The sequence below is a fragment of the Taudactylus pleione genome, unplaced genomic scaffold (assembly GCF_031769625.1).
Source record: "Taudactylus pleione unplaced genomic scaffold, aTauple2 ptg000127l, whole genome shotgun sequence".
NCBI classification, from domain to species: Eukaryota; Metazoa; Chordata; class Amphibia; order Anura; family Myobatrachidae; genus Taudactylus; species Taudactylus pleione.
Genome location: NW_028284529.1, coordinates 1,647,849 through 1,669,902, shown reverse-complemented (window position 1 = coordinate 1,669,902; position 22,054 = coordinate 1,647,849). Strand labels below are relative to the sequence as shown.

At 44.7% G+C, this 22,054-nt stretch overlaps 1 protein-coding gene across 1 annotated transcript; it reads right to left on the bottom strand.

The window, feature by feature from the left end:
• Positions 1 to 719: 719 nt before the first annotated feature.
• On the bottom strand, positions 720 to 1,607 carry LOC148523800 (paraneoplastic antigen Ma1 homolog). The gene has a single exon (XM_088472636.1). The coding sequence runs from the start codon at positions 1,605 to 1,607 to the stop codon at positions 720 to 722; it is 888 nt and encodes a 295-aa protein (XP_088328762.1).
• Between the last annotated feature and the right edge of the window lie 20,447 nt (positions 1,608 to 22,054).

Below are 22,054 nucleotides of genomic sequence, written 5' to 3'. Positions count from 1 at the left end.
CCAAATGATTAATCCGTTCAATGGCTGTATTTGAACCTCAGACAAGTTTTCATTATACCAAGACTCAAAAATTATGGAGACCTGCGAGCCACTGTCCAAAAGAATTTCACATGGACATCCATTTATTCTGGCTGTCATCATGGGGGTGGGTCCCATTAAACCATCCGGTAGGATTTCACTCCACCATGTACTCCCCATGGCACTCAAGCTAATTTCTAGGGGGCCTGTGAGGGGGTCACAGACCTCCCCCAACCATTTCCCGTCCCGGTTCTCTCCCTACTACGGTCACTATTACCAGGGGTGTTATTGCCGGTTCCAGGGTTCTGATTGCATTGGTATGCTCGATGCCCCATCTGTCCACATCTAAAACATCCTCTGGTCACAGGTCTAACCCCTCTACCTATACCTCTACTAATCATCGAGGGGGATATTCCTCTGGGAGGGGGCACTGAAGTTTGTGAGTTTATTAATTGATAATTTTTTTTATTCTGTTCCTCCATTAGTTTAATTATTTTTTCTTCAAATGACTGTTGTTCAAGAGCAGGTACTACTACCTTGACTTTCTTAACTGTACGTTCTCGCATATCTATGAGCATTTCATCCTGTTTTATCTCCTTCATAAGCTCATTAAAAGAGGGTGGGGGTTTCTTCACTTCTGAGCATCTAATTTTCTGTGCCACTGGGTGAGTTGTCAAAGCACCCCTCAAAAGTTGTTTCATTCAACTTTCATCGATATCTTCTTTTTTTAGTCCCTCTTTCTCTACTATTTTATACAGCAATTTGTCTAGCCTAAATAGATATATACTTAATTTTTCTCCAGGCTCCTGAAAAGTATGGTGCAACATGGAAATCAGATCTCCTACATCCTCCAGGGTTCCATAGGCATAGTCTAATGCCTCAAAATAAGTGTCAATAGTAGCATCTGGGTTACTACGCCTGGTGGCCTGAATGACTCCCATTGCTGGTCCCCTAAGACTTTCCACCACCCTTTGTTTCTTAATGTGGTCGGGACATTTCCACTCCTCGGTTTGTTGTATGGCTGCCTCCTTCCAGGCCTCAAAAGTTTCCTCCCCTATTGGAACTGGTTGAATACCTGAAAATATTCGTAATCTACGATAGCTTCCTTCATAGTGCCACCTTTCTAGCTGAGTTACGACCCTATCTACTATAGTCTCAAATTGACTTCCTAATTTCTCATTATTTATGTTACTATCTCCTTCTCCATCTTTCCCTTGTTCAGCATTATCTCCATGAGAATTTGGGTTGATTAACAAAGGAGATGATTCAGCCTCTTCATCCTCTCCATTACTAGGCCAAATAATATTCCATCTCCTTCCTGAACTACTGTCAGCCACCATCCTCATTGGGATTACATTTGGGTCTAAATCCCTTTCTGTCTCTATTAACATGGCACACACAAATCCCAAATCTCCCCTCCATTTGTCTACAATATTTGGCTGAATGACACCATAGAACGATCTTACTTGTTTGATAATATAATCGTCTGTAAATTCCAAGAAATTTCCCCCTACCCCAAAGCATCGTTTAGGGTCTACTCCTTTTCTGTGGCACCAGACCCTTAAATCATTTGCACTAAAATGCTCCATTATACTATCCCTGAGTGTATCTCAGCAGTGCCTCCAAAATGTAACCTTACTAAACCCTAGTGAGGTTGCTAATACTCCTTTAATGTGATATTATACCTCCACCTAAGCTCTAATAAAATGAACAGCTTAGGACAACCTGATAAAATACTATTGTCAGTATTAACCCAGGTTACTTTGAATGTGATGAATGCTGCACATATAAAGTTGCATTGTGATGTACATAAAATAACATACAATAACTGACCACCTGTTATTTCTCTCCACAGGTCTCCGACGGTGACGCTCCTCCTGTTCCAAATGGTAAGTACTACACACCAATTATGATATGGTAACACTTTTTATCAATAAATTATATATTCACGTTTAACGTTCTTAGGTGATTATACATTTATAAGAACATATAGTTATTTCCATGTGCAAATGGAACATTCATTTACCATATAAGTACCCTAATATTAAATATCTTGCTATGCAATTAGTCTCTGCTTTTAAGTCTGTATTTATGGCAGATAAGAGTCTTTAAATGTCCAGAACCTTAAGGGTTGACTCTTGTAGCACTTAGCAAAGCTTAAAAGGAAGTCTATATATTATTAAAGTTCAATGCTATCCTCCATAAGTGCTAAAGTTACCCTTTTCCATATATATTTACAAAGTTCATAATATTTACAAGTAGGTTTATAGAGATGAAGCCAGTGCTACATACCATACAGCTAAATATGCTGTTCTCTGGAAGTCTACAAGATCGGATTTGTAATCCAATAACATTAGTCTATGTGGTCATCCCACTGTTATGAATGTAATATGTTGCAATAGGTATTCTTTCCTTTCTTCTGTTACACTGCTTTCTACCTCCCCAGCTTGGGATTTAATACTTCACAAGGATTTCCTGTATTATGATTTGAAACTACTAAGTTCAGCATATGGCATAAACTTCCATGCAGTAGTTGCTGTTGAATAATATCCTATTAACTAAGATGCGCTGAAACTCTCTCTGTCCCTTATGTGGGGATCTGCATTATTGATAATTAATGTGCTCCTGGATGCAGATAATTAAAGATAATACTGCTGATGCATAAGTGCTGCATGCTGTGCAGTGCGTATATCTTTGTTTACTCACTCACGCTTTATCTGCACTGTATCTTCCTCCTTCTCCTACTGAGGGCTGGCTCTGCTGTCTGTGACAGGCAGGACAGGCAGTGAGTTAGCTTGAGCTGCAATGCAGGGTGCCGAGTGATGGCCATGCCCCCTTCCTACTCAGCTGTCAATGTGGCCAGCTTCCCTGCCTCCAGCTCTGACAGGATGGCTGCTGCCCGCCCCTATGACATGTTTCCTGTGTCTTACTCAGCAACGATGCCAAAGCCCAGCTAGCGCTGTCCTCTCCCTCAGCTGATGCAGGTAAGCCTTCTCTGGTTCCAGTGTCAACAGGCTCCCCCGTCACTGCCACTAATAGCTCCAGTGGCTAGGCAGCACCGGAGAGACAGTGTCCTAAGTGCTCGAGGGCGAACAGCAGACTGCCCCTCAGCACTCCAACGGCTCCCTAACTCCCTTTCCTCCACATGCCTCCACTACTCTCCCACCCACAGAATGAGCCCCTCTCTAACTGCCCTATTCTAGTCGCATGCCATTTCTAGCACCTTCCAAAGCTCGTGCTGCTGCCACTGACTTCATCCCTGTCCCACATGTGTACAAATAAAATATATACATTACAAATCATGCCCTATTCTCTCTCTTCTAACTAATACAACATACTTGAGTCCTGCATCTATATTTAACTAAGTTAACCCTCTATTTACAACACCTCATTCCCCATATAAATACATATGAGCATTCCATATTTTACTTAAAATGATAAATAATTGTGTGGTAATTTAGACATGTTTTTGTTTTAGCCAAAATTAATATGGCTACTTAGGTTTAGAGGTTTTCTGTTTGTCTCCCCATTGTCTGATTGTAGTGTTTGAAAAAAATAGAAGTCTTACAGTATTTGTTGTTATTTTTACTATTTTCTTCCCTATTTACCGCTCTCTATATGCACCCTTTGCCCACTAGTGTCTCTGCCCACTCCCTCCCTACATTTGTGCCCACCCCTCTCCACCTGTCTCTGCCCACTACCACACATTGGCCCCCCACAAAACAATGATAAAAAAACATTGCGCCCACAGGAAAAAAACACACACATTTTCCCTCACACGAAAAAAAATAAACATATTGGCTCCACAGGAAAAAAGAACACTTTGTCCCTCACAGGAAAAAAATAAAACACATAAGCCCCCGCAAGAAACAAAGCACATTGACACCCACAGGAAAAATATCAAACACATTGGCCCCCACAGGAAAAAGCACATTGGCACTGATAGGAAAAAAAAAATACATTGGCCCCCACAGCAAAAAAATGAATACAATGGTACCAATAGGAAAAAACAAACACATTTGCTCCCATAGAGAAAAAACACACACGTTGGGCCCTGGCAGGAAAAATAAACAAACACATTGGCCCCCGCAGGAAAAAAAACTAACACATTGGCCCCAGCAGAGAAAAAAAACAAACACATTGGTCCCCACAGGGAAAAAAACACATTGGCCCTGGTAATAAACAAACATATTGGCCCCCACAGAAGAAGAACACATTGGCTTCCACAGGAAAAGAATAACACAATGGCCCCTAATAGGAATATAAACAAACACATTGGCCCCACATTGGGTTTTCCCCTGGGTGCTCCGGCTTCCTTCCACACTCCAAAGATACACTAATAGGTTAACTGGCTTCTGATTAAATTAATTTTATGTGTATGTTTGTGTCTATCTATGTGACAGGGAATCTAGACTGTAAGCTCAACTGGGGGAGAAATTAGCTGAGTGATTAAATATTCTTTGTTAAGTGGCGCATATTATGTAGGTTCTATATAAATTACCGTAAATAAATATTTTTCCATTGTCAGACTGTTCACAACTGTTTGGTGCAAACACTACAAATTGTAGAGCATTACATGTTTATCATCCATTCTTCACTGAGACACTCACATGAATTAAAATACTACTTTGTAAATGTTAATTTTATTCAGCATTAGATGGCTTGGCACTGTTGGCATCTGGAACATTAAATCAGCAGGCTAGTAACTTGAGCAGAATTTTCTGATTTGTCAACATCATTCTCTTAGCAAGAACCACTCAAAATAGATACTGACAGGAGTTGTGTTTAATGTGCATTTTGCAACATAATGGATTGGAGCAGGCAGATACAACATATGTTGTTGTTTTTTTCGGTAAGCTGTCATTTACTGGTGACGGCATAAGTATTTGTTATGACAATTGTACACAATTATTTTTCTGGTGTATGTCTATAAACAATATGAGTAAATTTAAACAGCAATTTCATAAAAATATTAAGGGGTGCTTTTGACATAAATCACTTTGGCAGAGTAGAAGAATTTTGATATTTAACATTTCTCCCTGGTGTATTTCTTCAGATGGCTACAGTATTAATGATTGATATTTCTTCAAATTTAAATTATATGAAAATCATCTCATAGCAACTGTAGTTGCATGACACATGATATAGAGAGCACAGATGCTTTGGAATGCCCCTCTGAGGTCTGTTTCATTGTGAGGTATGCACTCGGGAAGCCGACGGACCTAATCCCGACAGCCGGCTTCCTGACTGCTTTATCCTGGCGAGGGTTAAATGACAGGCATCTAAATCTAGACGCCTGTCATTTTACCGACGCTGGGAGACTGGCACCCGGCATCCCGATCGAAGGGATGCCGGGCGCAGAGCATGGACAGCCGCGGGGGGGTGTTTAGGTTTAAGGCTCCCGAGGTAGACTTAGGGTTAGGCACCCCCCCGAGAGGTTAGGGTTAGGCTAGGGGGAGGGAGGGTTAGGGTTAGGCACCCCTGGGGGGGACAGGGTTAGGCACCCCCGGGGGGGACTTAGGGTGAGGCACCCCCCCGGGAGACTTAGGTTTAGGCGGTGGGGAATGGGGGTTAGGTTTAGGAACTTAGAGGGGGGATTAGGGTTAGGCACTAGGGGGGAAGGTTAGGGATAGGCACCCCTAAGGAGGGTTAGGGTTAGGGGAGGAAATTATGTTAGTGAATACTTACCTTAGGGACGATCAGGATTTTCACGCATATCGGGCAGCCGCTGTCGGGATTCCAACCGCCGGATGCCGATTCCCGTTGTGACATCCTCCTCCTCCCTCTACCTTCACATGATGTGCTGATAGCTGTGAGCCTGTGTCTGGCAGACAAAGGGGTCTATTTATCAAACAGTGAAAAGTGTGGAGAAGTGAACCAGTGGAGAAGTTGCCCATAGCAGCCAATCAGCTTCTACATATTATTCAAAGCTGATTGGTTGCTATGGGCAACTTCTCCACTGGTCCACTTCTCCACACTTTTCACTGCTTGAGAAATAGACCCCAAAGTCTTATGTGTCTGCTCTGTACTGTGATATGCCGCTCATTGTTCCATCTTCTGCAAACACATGGCATGCTGCGAGTTATGTCCCTTTGGCAGCCATATTTGGTTGCCCCTCAAACGTATTTTAAAGAAGATAATGAATTATCGCAGGATAGCTAAGAAAAATCAGTTGTATGCTTAAAACTTGTTATTTAAGAAAGGTCTTTGTTAAATTGCTGCTTAAAGTAGACAACTTATATATGATGAACATGACTACCTTCTGCTACCACTGTTTCACACCAGAGTGACAGGAGGATCACATCATCAGTCTGAACAGCTAGTGTTTAGATGCTTATACTATAAGTTGGCCAACCCCCTCCCACTAAAAACTTGCTTACACATAAAAAATTAGGACCCAAAATACTATGCCCTGCTGTTAACAAGCTAATGCTCTGATTAGCTTTTCTTGCTTTTTTTTTCCATGCCTCCATTTTTGATGAATGAATGCAAAAGGAGGGTTCTCTTCAAAGGACCCACTCAGAAGTATCATGGGGTCTATTTTTTAAGCCTAAAACTTTGTGATGTTGGTTGTTTCCTTATGGTTTAGGCCAGAAGTTCCCAAACTCGATCCTCAAGGCACCGTAACAGTCCAGGTTTTAAGGATATCCATGCTTGACCTGAACTGTTGGGGTGCCTTGAGGACCGCATTTGGGAACCTCTGATTTAGGCAGAGGCACTAAAAAAAACCTAATGCAGCTATATCAGGGATATGTTTGGCAACAGCCTTTTGTACCACTTTGTACTTTATGGACTATTTCCTGGCATTCATACCTATGGTACTATTAGCTACTGGTTCTATGCTCTGTGCACGCGGGTTAGCATTACACACAATTTGTGCGCTCCCAATTCCCTTGCAATTCAATTAGAAACAGCAAGTCATGGATGTCACATGTTAAATCTGTAGTGTGTGACCTATGTGAAGTACATGAAATATATTATTATTATCCTCTATTTAAGGGTTCCGCAGCGCCTTACAAAGTACAGAAACAAATGAGCACACAAGACAACAGTTATTAACAGTACAGACAATGAAGGACAAGTACATGATTTATAAACAATGCTGCATAACACCTAAATAAAGCGGCAGGGTGTCAGTAACCAAGTTTTAGGTGCCAATGTAAATGAAAGTAAAAGTAAGGCAAGAAGAAGCACGTGAGGGAAGAGGGCCCTGCTCACGAGAGCTTACATTCTAAGGGGAGGGCCAGACAAACAGGGGTGACACAGATGGACTAGATCAGGGGTCTTCAAACTCGGCCCTCCAGCTGCTGTGGAACTACACATGCCAGCATGCACTGCCACCTTTTTGATATAACAGCATGCTAAAACTATGTGCAGTGCATGCTGGGATGTGTAGTTCCACAGCATCTGGAGGGCCAAGTTTGAAGACCCCTGGACTAGATAGTGAGGAAGGAGCATAGAGTAGTGGGTTAGGATGAGCGCTGGAAAGCACTGAGACAGAAATGGGTCTTGAGAGCTCATTTGAAGATTAAGAGCCAGGAAGCCAAGTGATGGAGGAATTTTGAATGAAGGCCAGGGAGACAAATAAGACAGCTACTCGAAGAAGTTGGAAGTGGCAAATGTCGTTAGTGTTGAATGGAAAGAATGAGATGGAGGGTTCAGAAGGTAAGAATTGGTAGGAGTAACCCAAGGATAGCAGGACCCCAAGACCACCACCCTGGAAACCTCCAGGCCAGGGTGTGTGAGAGAATATGAGGCCCCCAAAGGAGATAGCTGCAGGAGCAGTGGTGTCAGATGGGTAAATCCAGGGTTTGGTGATGGCAACAAGAATCAAGGCGTTGCAGATGAAGTGCTCATGAACGGAAACCTGGCTTTCCAGAGGGAACAGGAGAGAGGGTGCAGAGTTAAGAGGCGAGAGGAGAATGAGTTTATTAGGGTTGATGTAGTGTGGAGGTGATATTGATCTAGAGCAAGGGGATAAGGAGTGTGGGGTTATCTGGCTGGCTTCTGAATGAGGAAGGGTGACAGCAGGTGGTTTGTAAGGTGGAGGTTTAATTCGGTGTGGGGGGGGGGAGGAGGAGGAGGATAGGGTTTAGTGGTGGTGCAGCAGGACCATGGTGGAAGAGAAGTGAATAATACTGGAGTTGTGGGAGATGCAGTGGAGAGACTTATATGTGATGAAGAGAGACAGAGGAGGGGAAGGAAGGGGAGAATGTAGAGGGGACTATGGATGGAGAAAAGAGGTGAAAACTGGTGGTAGAGGAGAAAATAATGTAGCAGCTGAGTGAGGGAGGAGTAGAAGAATATAATAGACAGTGTAGATGAGGCAGTTGGGGGGAGGGAAAAGTCAGTAGCAGTAATGAGTGTGAGATGCAGGAGCAGTACAGGTCAAATGTCAAAATCAGATAAAAGGAAGAACAGTGCTGGAAGATGTAAATGCACAACTACAATAGTATATTATAAACAAAAAAAGGAGTTTAGAGCTGTTAAAGTTGTAAGACTTTAGAATTAGTATAAAGTATGATTATAAAAAAATAAAAAAAGGTATAGGTGTGAAACAATGGTAGATACTACAGTGGAATAAAGATAAGTTGACACTGGTACTGGAATGATTTAAACAGTGTAGAGAAGAAACACAAACATACAAGAATTAAATGTTCAGTAAGCAGGTAGTTGCTTGCAATGCTGAAGCAGGGTGTTGGCAAAAGGTGTGTCCAGGTTATAATGAAAGCTGGTGGCTGAGTAGCAGGGTTTCCAGAAGCTCAGAAGATCCTTTGCATTTTTTCCAAGCTATAGAGAGTTCTTTCAAATGTTGTCCTCCTGTTTAACTCCTGACTAACTCTTTAAGTTATGCTGTACATGTAGTTTTACTTAGAAAAAACCCCACTTTGAAATGAAAACCTAAGCAGGGTTGTAACCTACTCAGTATATAGTTAAGCATAACATGTGTAGTCACTGATTGCACCCACCCCCAATAACCTGACCCACATCAAATACAAGTCATAAAATTCTAATATAAACAAGCAGAGCCAGAACAGCATCCCATGAAGCTAGGCGATAGTATTTAATTATATAGTCAGATCTTACGTTACTCTGGAGTTTACAAATGTTAGTTAAAGACAATATACCTAGAAAATCAGTGTATTCCAGACAGTATTGGTATTTCTATAATAGATGCCTGGTGCAAATAGATGCTTACCTAGAAAATCAGTGTATTCCAGACAGCATAGGTATTTCTATAATAGATGCCTGGTGCAAATTGATGTTTACCTAGAAAATCAGTGTATTCCAGACAGTATTGGTATTTCTATAATAGATGCCTGGTGCAAATAGATGTTTAGCTACAAAATAGTGGGGAAATCATGCTGAACCACAGAAAAATAGCAACTAATAGTATTTTGGGGTACATTAAGGTGTTTATAGTGATTTCTACATATATACAAGTTTGTAAAAATGTCTTTGTCATATGTTTCTCTAAATACATTAATTTTCATTGGGAGGGATGTCCCAGGGGTACCTCATTGTGGGCCCGATTCAACAAGGAACGCAGTTGCTTATATGCATGCAATTGGGCTACTAATTTGCACTGCGCATGCGTACGCATCACAAAGCACGTGTGCGAACCAGATGCTGCGATCGGGACTGCGATCACAGAGACTATGCTGACCCATCGCAGAGTGATTTACAGGAAGTGCAGTTTTTGAGTGGTGATGGGGGGGTGGTCGGGCGAACACAGGCGTGCCAGTGCATTTGAACGCTGTTACAGGGGCGTGTATAAAAAGCCAGTGTGATACCAGACGCAGCCTGGGGACTTATAGCGTGCGCAGAAGTAAGCAATTCCTGAGTGACATCTGGCCTGCCTTAACTGTGCATATGGGTCTGATGTTACTCGAAGTTACCGATTGTTTTGCTATATTGCCCTAGTTAACACATGTGAGCAAGGGGAAGTGGGCGTCACCGCTGATATTAGCAACGCAGTTGCATGCATATAAGCAGAATAGCATTCCTTGCTTAATCGGGCCCAGTGTCCTTACATTTATGCCTTAAAATAAGGATGTTTCCCTACTTTTCACCTAGTCTATTGTAGAGCTGTGAACTACAATCTGTGCTAACTTCCATTGTTAATGTGGATTTCTAATTGAATAGCAAAAAGTGGCGGCCGCTGGTTTTTAACCCAGCACATGATGTATATTGCAGGATGTCACATTGTATACAGTATACCCTATATTGTAATATAGCATAAGACAAATTTATGTTTCACGGTGTATTGTGTTTCGGCTGTGCTGCTTTCCAGTACATATGAAATGTCTTATATCTGTTTTTTGGTATACCTTATGCACATGGCCAGATTAACACTTGTGGGGGCCTCGGGGCAACTAAGTTGTGGGGGTCCCCTCCAATAAATTGGCTCCTTACCTTGTCCCCCTCCAATACAGCCACAGTGCCCCCCAGGTGGCCCCCTCACAGACCCCTTCTGTATCTCCAGCCCAGTGCTTCTCCCACCCCAGTGTCTCCCCAGCACCCAGCCACCATACTTACCTTATGTGTTTTCCGGCTGTCTGATGCAGCACAGCTCCTCGGCTTCCTGCTCTCTTTCAATGAGTGCAGGGTCACGTGTGCTGCGACGAATAAACTAAAGAAACTTTATTGCACCACTGGTTCAATAAAGTTACTGAGCGCCGTTGTTCCCCAGACTGTACCCATAAAGATATCTGCCTGCGCCCTGCTGATCATGCAGTTTACCTGTGCCCCTAGTCCTGTTGCTAGGCATGTGTGTGTGGGCCCTCCTGTGACCACCCCTGTCCAGCGGCGGATTTACTGCTAGGCAACCTAAGCGGCTGCCTAGGGCCCAGAGGGTCCCAAGGGGCCCGTGGCCGGGCCCCCCTGAAATCCGGCCCTGGAGGAGAACCTGCTGCACTGCCACCAGCTGGGGAGAGGACGCACACCACACTGGCTGCTACAAGTCTGGCACAGTATACACTGCAGCGGCATGGCCACGTGGAAGGAGGCTCAGGCAGGGGAGGAAGAGGCGGAGCTACAGGCCAGGCAGGGTCGGATTAAGGTCTGTGGGGGCCCCTGGGCAACAAACTTGTGGGGGCCCCTATATACCACAGTTTCTTGTCACCCTAGGAACATTTTTTTTTCTTTTTATTCACCTCAGTAGTAATGGCCCTCTTGCAATGCCCACTGTAGTAGTGCCCCTTATGCAATGTCCCCAGTAGCAATGCCTCTTATGCAGTGCCCCCAGTAATGGTCCCCCATATGCAGTGCCCACTGTAGTAGTCCCCCCCTATGCAGTGCCACCTGTAGTAATGCCGCTTATGCAGTGCAGCCAGTAGTGGTCCCCCTATGCAGTGTCCCTTATATAATGCCCCCCAGTAGTGGTCCTTATATAGTGCCCCAGAACTGCATAGGGGGGACCCCCAGTAGTGGTCCCCCCTATGCAGTGCCCCTTATATAATGCCCCAGTAGTGGTCCTTATATAGTGCCCCAGACCCAGTAGTGCTCCCCCACTATGCAGTGCCCCTTATATAATGCCCCCAGTATTGGTCCCCCTATACAATCCCCCAGTAGTGTCCCTTTTATAGTGCCCCCAGACCCGGTAGTGGTCCCCCCCAATGCAGTGCCCCTTATATAGTGCCCCAAGTAGTAGTCCCCCCCTATGCATTGCCACCAGTAGTAGTGCCCCCAGTAGTAGTCCCCCTATGCACTGACTCTAGTAGCGCCCCCCCCCCAGTGCCCCCATGAAGCGCACCCCCCCTCCCCATGCAGTGCCCTCTCAGTATGGGAGAGACATCAGCGTCATGACGTCTCTCCCATCACACGCTACGGTGGAGCCGGAAGGCGGAGCTAATGAATGAGCTCCAGCCGGCTCCCTCCGTTGTGCAGCAGCCAATGAGAGTCTGTCTGACTTTCATCGGCTGCTGTAACATACACACAGCTGCCGCCGGCGGATGTGTGTGTGTAACTGTGTAGTGTGGACTGTGCTCACTGCGCAGTCTACACTACACTAGCGGAGGGGACACTAGCGGCGGGTGCAGACAGCACACCGCTGCTAGTGGGGGCCCCTCCGTGTGTGGGGGCCCAGGGACGACCGCCGCTGTCGCCCACCCTTAATCCGGCCCTGAGGCCCGGGCTGGCCCTATCATTACCGAGTCTTAGAGGGTCCCGTTGAGTGACTCTTCCACACTGTCACTCACTTGCCTCATCTCCGTGGACCAGGAGGCTTTGCATCGCTAACGGCGACATCACGTCATGTCGCAACTAGTACACTGAGGAGGAGGCACTGGCAGCAGAAGAGCCACACTCTAGGAGCCATGGCCATTCTGCCTTTCAGATCCGCAGCGTCCACGGCAGGTACAGTAAGTTTGGCAGGGAGGGAAGAAAGGTGCTGTGAGAGGAGGGGAGGGTGGTCTGCACTGAGGGGGAGAGGATGTCTGTGCTGTAAGGGGAGGGGGTTCTGTGTTATGTGGGGAGGGGGTCTGTGCTGTGAGAAGATGGGGTCTGTCCTGTGAGAGGAGAGGGGGACTGTGTGGTAAGAGGGTCTATGCTGTAAAGGGAGGGGCTCTGTGCTGTAAGGGGCTCCGTGCTGTGAGAGGAGAGGGGGACTGTGCTGTATGGGGGGGGTCTATGCTGTGAGGGAGACTGTACTGTATGGGGGTCTATGCTGTGAGGGGGCTGTGCTGTAAACCAAGGGGCTCTGGGCCTGATTCAGAGCCGCTCGTAAGCGGCGGCTCGTTCGCTCCGAGCGATGTTCGCACATCTGCGCATGCGTATGGGTTGTAATGCGCATGCGCCAACCAGTCAGTGCGGTCGGAAATCGTGTGCTCGCAAAATAGCGAATGCCTGCTAATTTGAGTGACAGAATGAGGCGTTTGTGGGTGGTAACAGGGGAAGGTGCTTGAAAACGGGGAGTGGAGATCCGAACGCAGGCGTGCCAAACGGTCAAAACGGGCATTTTAAGGGTGTGCATAATTAACAAAGCAGCGTCATCGACCACGTCAGTTGGTTGTCTTTTAGCCTGAACTGCTCACATGATTGCGGTAGGAAAATGCTACCACAAGAATAGCGAGCAGTTCATACGCCTTTCGATGTACTTGATTAATCTAATAAATAGCGGAGATGATGTATGATGCGAGCGGCCAAGGGGCGTCTTTACAAAATAGCGAGCGCATTTTTCGGACGCTCGTTCAGACATAGAGGCGCCAACAGACCGCAAAGAGCGAGCGCTCAATTTAAATAGCCAGCCCCTTTTTCTGAATGAGCAAATAGCGTCCGGCTCTGAATCAGGCCCTCTGTGCTGTGAGGGAGTCTGTGCTGTGAGAGGAGAGGGGGCCTGTGCCATAAGAGGGTCTATGCTGTAAAGGGAGGGGTTCTGTGCTGTGAGGGGTGAGGGTGTCTGTGCTGTGCGGGGGTCTGTGCTGTGAGGGGAGAGGGGGTCTGTGCTGTGAGGGGAGAGGGGGTCTGTGCTGTGAGGGGAGAGGGAGTCTGTGCTGTGAGGGGAGAGGGGGACTGTGCTGTGAGGGGGTCTATGCTGTGAGGGGGCTGTGCTGTAAAGGAAAGGGCTCTGTGCTATGAGAGGAGAGGGGGCCTGTGCGGTAAGAGGGTCTATGCTGAAAAGGGAGGGGCTCTGGAATGAAAATATAGTGCTATGTATTGTTTGAGGGAGGGGCCCAAAACCGGTATCTTGCCTAGGGCCCCATGAGGTGTAAATCCGGTTCTGCCCCTGTCGCACCCCGTTATTCCGGCCCTGCTTATGCAAATAAAGTATAGATGTTTAAGTTTTCATGAAAAAAGTCACCATCTGTTCAGAGAAAAGTGCATATAGATTATATTTAAAAAATAGAGGTGATGGGCGTGCAGTCTGGACCAGCTTTTGAACAGATAGAGGTCTGTACTATTATTTTCTGACAGTACATAGGGCCTGATTCGGAGTTGTACGCTGTTAGCATCGCTAAGTGTCCTTGGATAACCCTCAGGATGCTCAAATGACCGTCTCACATGCGTATCCGAGGCCAGAAAATCTATGTCAGAAGATGCAGACTCTGGTCTCAGCACTGCCCAGCCCCAAACAGCCGTCGATCTTCTAACATAACATCGGAGTAGGACACACAACCATTAGTATTGGCTACTACTCTGAATCAGGCCTATGCTTCAGTTTATGTTTTTGCAGAAGGAGCCCTTTAATTAATTTCATGGGCTCAGCAAGTTCCATTGCTCCAATTTATTTGGCTTAAAATGCTTATGTTTTAGCAAAGCCAGTAAGGTGTCTGACAGTGTGAAATAATAATTGCTAAACTTCATTCTTTAAGGAAAAGAAAATGACTATACCATCTATGTTTCCCTTTAATGATGGAAGTCTGTGCCTCTGCCTGTGCTGTTTATATCTGTTCCCAAACATGAAACACCCTAGATTCAGATTTAATGAAGGATTATGCAGTTATCCAGCTGATCGCATGTTGTGGTTATCTCTACACGTTTCTCTTATCTTTAATAAAGCAAAATGTAAAAACATCAGCGAGATGGTAGAAACATTTGTGACCAAAAGTCATGGAACCTGTGCAAAAGAATTTGTATTACTATATGAATATATTCATAAAAGCAGATTGCTGCAACAGATTGCTGTAATAAAACCTTATGGGTCCTAATTATTCTGTTTTAAAATGGGATTCTATCTAAAATTGCTTAGCAAAAACACAATAAAGGGAAGGAAAAGATATAACATAACAACATGGTGTAATAGGGTTTGTTTCATTAAGTTTTATTTTTCTAAGTTGCCCTGAAGCCATATTATGTTTATCATTACACTCTTGTAGGAAAAAAAAAAATCACAAAGTAATTTCTATATGTCACTGTCCTGCCAACCGACCCTCCAGATATGCCAATCTGAGAATTGCCGCCCGTGACTTTTACGGGTCACCTCAGCACGTGTAGTTAAATAAACCGGGTAACCGCTACCAGCAGAAGGAAACATTATTGCTAAAGCATAAGGTAAGCTTCTGCTCCCACCTGCACACACAATTATCAATACTTAGAAAATAGGTAACATGAGCCATATGAGGCCTTGGGTCATAAAAACACAGTTCCACAACTAGAAGTAATGTTCTAATTCAAGAATATCTTCAAAGCTTAGTTACAAAAAGTTACAAGATTATAATAATGTTAAAATAAAGGAATCACACAATTACTTGCAAGTTCAGAAATAAAATAAAATGGATAAACAAACCACTTCACTTAACAATTTTTTTTTTCTAAAAACCACTCCAAAATTGTTTTTTTGTTTTTTTAGTGAATTAGTTGAGGAACATCCATTTTAACTTATTTAAAAAAGGTTTCAGAAAAAAAAAAAAAAATATTATTGTGATAGGATCACTGGTAAAGTGGTCTGTGACAGGGACATTTAGCCCAGATTCCTGTCCTATGTGTTTAAAATCCCCAGGGGGGGAAGTCTGCAGTGTAGCAGGCTTGAGTCTTGGCTTTTTGAAAAGCCGGTTTGGGTCCTGGGAGTTGTGGGTGAGAGGAAGGGCTCCACCCACGGCCTCTCCAGGTTTTGGGCCTTTCAGCTTGGTAACAGGCTCATTAGGGCTTGCAGCTGAAGATGGCCAAGATATGCTTGGTTTGTTTGGGGCTGAGTGTCTCACCTGGGTGAGCAGACAGGGAGTCTGCTCAGAGACCCTGGGAAACCTAGCTGTGAGGACTATGCTGTGCTTTTGTTGCTGGTGAGGGCATTAGGCCCTGCCAGGTTCTTGTAGTGAGGGGAATCACTTGTGAAGTTAGAGCCCAGACAGGGCTAGGATTTATGTTTATGTTTTCTTTATGTAATTTCTGACATTGTACAATAAAGACTGGCGCCGACCAGCTTGTACTCACATCCAGACTGGTGTGCTGTTTCCTGGCTGCTGTGTGTGTAAGAAAGGAGTCCTTCTACCCCAGGAGAGGGACCCCTAACCCGACTGAAGGTCACAATATATATATATTTTTAAAAGATTTAAAAAAAACAAAACGTTTTTTCAAATACCGAAACATCGCGACGTTCAATATGAGACCGGATCCAGGCACCAGGTACGTGAGGGGGGAAGTTTACTTACTTTTCCCCAGCAGCTGTTCAGTTCTGCAGGCACTGGGTAGGGGGTCCTGGTTTGCTGACTGATCAGCAGTGATCGGCAGCACAGAAGACAGAGGGGGAGAGGGTGCTGACAAGCAGAGGGACTTGAAGGTCCCTCTGAGAGCAGCAGCTGCGGGAAGATTCTCTTCCTGCAACAGCCCTCATGTTTATCTGTCTGGACAAAATTTTACATCCAGTACAGATAAAGAACTGCCTGGTGTGGACAGAAGCTTACGTCCATGCAAGGCAAGTGGTTAAGTTGTTATGGGATGAGGCAGTCCCAATGATGTACTCTGAATCATCTGTACCTTTTTGATAGCCTCTCTCAGAATGAACACTGAACTACCCGTGTGTCACATTTTTATGCCTGCTTCTCCAGGCATCCCCCCTCATCCCCTCCTTGGGGTGATTTTAACCCTTGTCAGCTCAGAGTGTATTGTCCCTCTAGCTGGAGTTCCAGGGTCTCTAGGTCATTTGGGCAGGGGTTCTTTTATTATACCTTCAGCCCTTTGTGAAGCTGAGAGGTTTGGGATCACAGACTTGTGTCAATAAACATACCCATGGACTTAGGTGCGGGAATACACACCTTTCAAGACTGTGTGTTTCTGGTATAAGCAATCCTTCTTTGATCTCTGACCCTAAATAGAACACGGGGCTCTTAAGGACTGGTTATCAAGGCTCTGGCCAGATGTCATGTAATTTCCATGAACATCTTTCTTACATGCTATATACAATTTGACATAATTATGGCCGAGCAGGAAAGCAGAACCTCCTAAACCTCTCTCACAACCTTTCTGTTCATCTTCAAAGGTTTGTAATTTCTATACACAAATAATATTACATATACATTTACAAGGGAAAGCCACGGGTTTGCTGACGTAATATCATGTGCACTTATGCCCATGCGGATGCAAAATCCACTTTTTCGCTACACTATATATTTTAATTGTATAATTTGAAAGAAAAAAATATCAACGATATCCATATTTAATTGTAATAGTTGGAAGTTATTATATTTGTTACCATACTCATCTTACTGCATGTATACTTAAACTATATAAAAATATGCTCCATTAACAGGCGGTGCACTGTTTTTTTTCAATGCAAGGTGTGTTATTAATAAAATTGCAGTGATATGTATTCGCTATTTAAGTGATAAAAAATAATGGTCTTTATTCCAATGTTTCAGTCCCAAAAGCATATGCCCTTGATGTAGGTCAAATCTGTTACCATAATATTGGATTAAACTAAAGACCTTTTAATCACTGTGATTTGAATGTTCCTTTCAGGTCCATTGCGTTGCAGGCACAAGGGTAGCAGTGTACATCTATCAGTATTGCAACATACGGATACCAGTCCATCTTTCTTGATGGAAAAAATAAAGTAGAACTGTTGTCACATGCTGGAGTCTTGGACCCCGGTACCGAGTTTGACGCTGTCACTCTGTTGCTCTCTATGACCCCATTGACCACCTGCGGCAACCCAAAGTGTTTTGGCACTTATAAGGCATTCTCCTCTCGATGGTTCATGGAATTCTGAGCCATTGGATTGGATTACATGACCCCCTAGGCCTACCAGCTTCCAGCAACTTCAGTCACATGTTTCTCCTAGACTATCAGCAAATAGAGCGCCCTATTTATACCAGGAACTGCTGGCAGTCCATTGTCTTTTGGTTCAGTACCTGTTCGTTTTGCTTCACAGCATCAGGGCCTGATTCAGATCCGCTCGCGAGCGATATGCACTCGCAAGCGGGTCGATGGTGGCCCAGTGCGCATGTGCATGACAGAGCCGGCTCCGTCGTGCGCATGCACGAGACCCGGATAGCGACGGGCAAGCCGTCGCTACGGGTCTCGTACCAAAGGGGGCATGCTGTCGATGTTGAGTGACAGCACGCCCCCTTTGGTGGGCAGGCCGGGGGCGTGGCTGGCCAGACGGAGGCGTTCCCATGGGAACGCCTACCATCTGGGGCCGGCCCCACTGACATCACAAGTGATGTCAGTGGGAGTGCTTTCGGCTCTGGATCAGGCAACGAGACCCTATCACAAGGGTCTCGATGGTCTTGACCATCGCGACCATCTTCCTGGCTGCTCGCTATAGCTGTGGGTGGTTACCCACAGCTATGCAAGCGGCCAGGAGGCCGCTCTAAAAAAAACAGAAGGCCAGCCCTGATTCAGAGCGAGCACTCTGTCAGAGCATCCGGCTCTGAATCAGGCCCTCAGTGTGTTCCAGCAAACCTGCCTCAGTGTTTGCTTCACAGCATTATGTCTCAGCATGTTCCAGCAAACCTACGTCAGTATTTGCTACAGAGCATTCTTCTCAGTGTGTTCTGGCAAGAGTGCTTCAGTATTTGCTTCACAACATTCAGCCTCAGTGTGTTCGAGCACACCTGCTCCAGTATTTGCTTCACAGCATTTCACTCCAATGTAGCCAGCAAACCTGCTCCAGTATTTGCTTCAAGCATTTTGCTCCAGTATATCAAGCAAAGCTGCTCCAGCCACAGGCTATCCTGGTAGCCTGAACCTGTTCTCAATATTTGTTCTATCCATTCTTCAGCATTAGAATTCTGCTGATGCCAGTGACCTGCATCTGGAATATTAAGGCATCCAGATACTGCTAATCCAAGGGCCCTGACCCAAATCAACAAATTCCTAGTGCCATGATACTGTATTTGTATTTAGATCTTTTGTTTATTTTGTTTAAGTCAGTGATGGGTAACCTCATGTATATAATAATGAACTTTGGGGGGATTTTACCACAGATGATCTTAGAGACAGATATATGCACACATCTTCACACAGATCAACTGAACAGGCAGCTTCTAATCCCCTGCCACTGACCCCAGATACAGAACATGTATAATTACTCTCCCTGTGAGTATCTGTTTTATAAGAGTTTATATCGTTGTCAGTGCCAGTAAGTGAGGTCCATCATAAAATCTCTTGTATTCTCTTAAGTTCCCCTTTAGATCAGAAATACTCCTGTGTCACAGAACTAGTATCTTTCCTCCTACCTTCATGTCACCAGTGTCTGCTGATGCCAATGCAGTATTTCTCTAATTCACTTTTCAGGATCTCTCCAGCTTTGCTGACGGTTTCTGAAAAAGAAATATCTAATGAAAATCAATATACTGCTAGAATGAGAATCACAGGAAAGTTGAGTACTCGCAAGCTAAAAGGGGACACGTTCAAAGCTTTGACTTGTGGCAGTTATTATTATTACATTTTATTTATAGGGCGCCACAACTGTTCCGCAGCGCCGTATAATAAGACAATACAGGGTAAAACAGTACAGTACAAATAACACTACAAATCTCAACACAGCCACTGATGCAATGTGTGCAATTGAAAAGTACAGTGTCAGCTGAAACCTGTAGCTGTCAGCATGGGCACGAATGATGGGTTTACTTTGTCTGAAAAAACAAAAACAGATGATTGGGGTCCAGGGACAGAGAGCCCAAGGAGGATGTGTAGCAGTTGTGCAAGAGAAGTAGGTGATGAGAACAGGAGGGAGGAGGGCCCTGCTCATGGAGGTTACAGGCTAAAGGGAAGGGGAATACAAACAGAAGACAGAAGGATTGAGCCACTGTAAGGGGAGTTAAGAGGTAGATTACAGTACGCCTGACATGGTTAAGTGGTGGACGGATATGGTTTTTTGAACAGGTGGCTTTTCAGGAGTGGTGGGTCCTACTTTCTAACTGAAGAGGAGCTGCCATTCAGGTTGGTGTTCAGGTTGATCCGGTGCCCGCTTCCTGGCCCAGACTCTCTCAGTGGTGTGGGTGTGTTAGTATGTGCTAGAGACCTGTCAGCCTCATCCCAACACCAGTGGTAATGAGTGTGCCCGGGCCCTTCCTCTTCCATGCATGTCCAAAAACTTGTGCATGCTCACAAAAAAAAACAAAATGGCTTCTAGGGACTGAATGGGTTGTAGACCCTAGAAAAGGGGAAGTGGGCACACACTGGAAGCACTTTCTGCCAGTCGCTGTCTGGACTGGCAGTCCTAGGGGGTGGAAACACCTCAGTCTGGGACTGCCAGTCTGGCATGCGATTAGCTAAAGAAAGTACTTCCAATTGGAAGCCACTACCAGAGCACCCACTGGTATGGGGGATTTTTACTGGGGTGTGGGGGTGAGGAATCCACCCATGGTTAGGGTACTTACCAGCCTAGGGCGATATTCAATTAGTTTCGTGTACGCGATAAAGTTTCACCTGCTGGACTTTTCGCCTACATCGTGTGTTTTAGCCACGGAAACTTATCGTGCGCGTACCCGCTATTTGCCCTATTCAATTCCAAAAGACGAGAAAACGGCGATAAAGTGTTGTCAGAATTGTGGAAATCAGCCTGAACCCCCCAGAAGGATGCAGAAACATTGGGGATCAATGTAGTAATGCCCGATTAGCCATAATAAAACTGTTTGGGGTATTTATGTTGGTACAATTGCCTCTAATTAGCGTCTTTGCACAAGTGGTGAAGAATAGCATTGAGCAGTTTTTTTTGGAGAAAATAAGTAGTCCTGTCAAATTTGGGGGTACTTGAAAATGGGTGCAAGCATATTTTAAAGTCGCTAAAGTGAAGTTTTAAAAAACATAAAAAATGCACCTGAAGCAAGCAGCTGCAATCAAAAAACACCTCACCCATACTTGCAGACCCCCAAAACGTCTATTTTGCTACTTTTTATGTCTGTACCCCCACTTTGTACTTTTTCACCCCCAAATTCAAACTACTTTTTAGGGGTGTTCCTCGCTTTTTTTTTTTTAGAGATTTTTTGACGCAGTTATCCCTTGAGGGCCTGTTCCAAGGGTTCTTAGTGGTTTCCACATCTTTGCACCCCAAAATAAAAAAAAATCACTTCTTTTCTCCTACTATTCAGAGGCAAATCTTTTTCGCCTATTACATTGCATTGCGTTTCCTGGTACGCAAAAAGTATTTGTAATTTAATATGGAGATAAGTTTCCGACTGGCGAAAAGTAGCATTCGGCGATACTTCTTCGCGGATCTCGGCTTTTCGCTTCTAATTGAATACGGCCCCTAGTCGGGCTTCTGGAGTTGGGATTTCATACCCATTCCAACTGAACCTAAGGATGACATATAAGCACAAGTTACTTAATTTAATAATTTTTCTGAATTTGCCAAAATTAAACTATTTGCCCAGGAGTGGTAAGAAGAAAATGCTGATACCCTAGGGTGCCATGATTCAAGAAAGTGTGGGAACCACTGTTCTAGGGCTTGAGTTGGTAACATGCTAATTTAATAAAAAATTTTACTTTACAATTTAGAACTACTCACCAGATACTTTCCCATCATTCTGTGCTGGCTGACAGCGTTTGGCGGTTGCCTTCTTTCTGGGTGATGCAGCTGTGGAAAAGTGGAAGGCATCAATATAGTATTAAGCTGGCCACACACATAGCGATATTTTACCCGATCTGGCCGATTCCAACACATTGGAAAGGCAGATCGTGTAAAATATGGCCAAATTGAGAGTAAATCGTGAGTCCCCACTCACGATCACGATGCGATGTGCGTCCCCGGTGGTCGCACATTGCATCGTCAGATCTGCCGTGCAGCAGGGCAGATCTAACAATCTGGGACACAATGCACTGAAAAAAAAAAAATAGTTAAAATGCAAGATGGATCTTAAGTCAGATTGGATGCTTTTTACTCCAAATCGTGTGTAGGACTGCCGGGGAGCTGCCGGGGGAGAGTTCAGGGGAAATCGCACACATCGTGGGATCGTGTGCGGATGTTTGCTCTTAAAAGTGTGGACTTTCAAGAGCAAACATACCAAAACTTACCAAACTCCAGACAGACTACACTGCTTATATTATTATGAGGATTTAAAATGAAAAACAACAACACACAAATCATCAAAATCTAGCATGATTGTGGTGGGCTTATTCTATGTTGTACAGAAGAAAATTCTTACTGTACCACAGG

Coding starts and splice junctions, on each gene's coding strand:
- LOC148523800 (XM_088472636.1), bottom strand. CDS start 1,607: ATGGAGCATTTTAGTGCAAATGATTTAAGGGTCTGGTGCCACAGAAAA.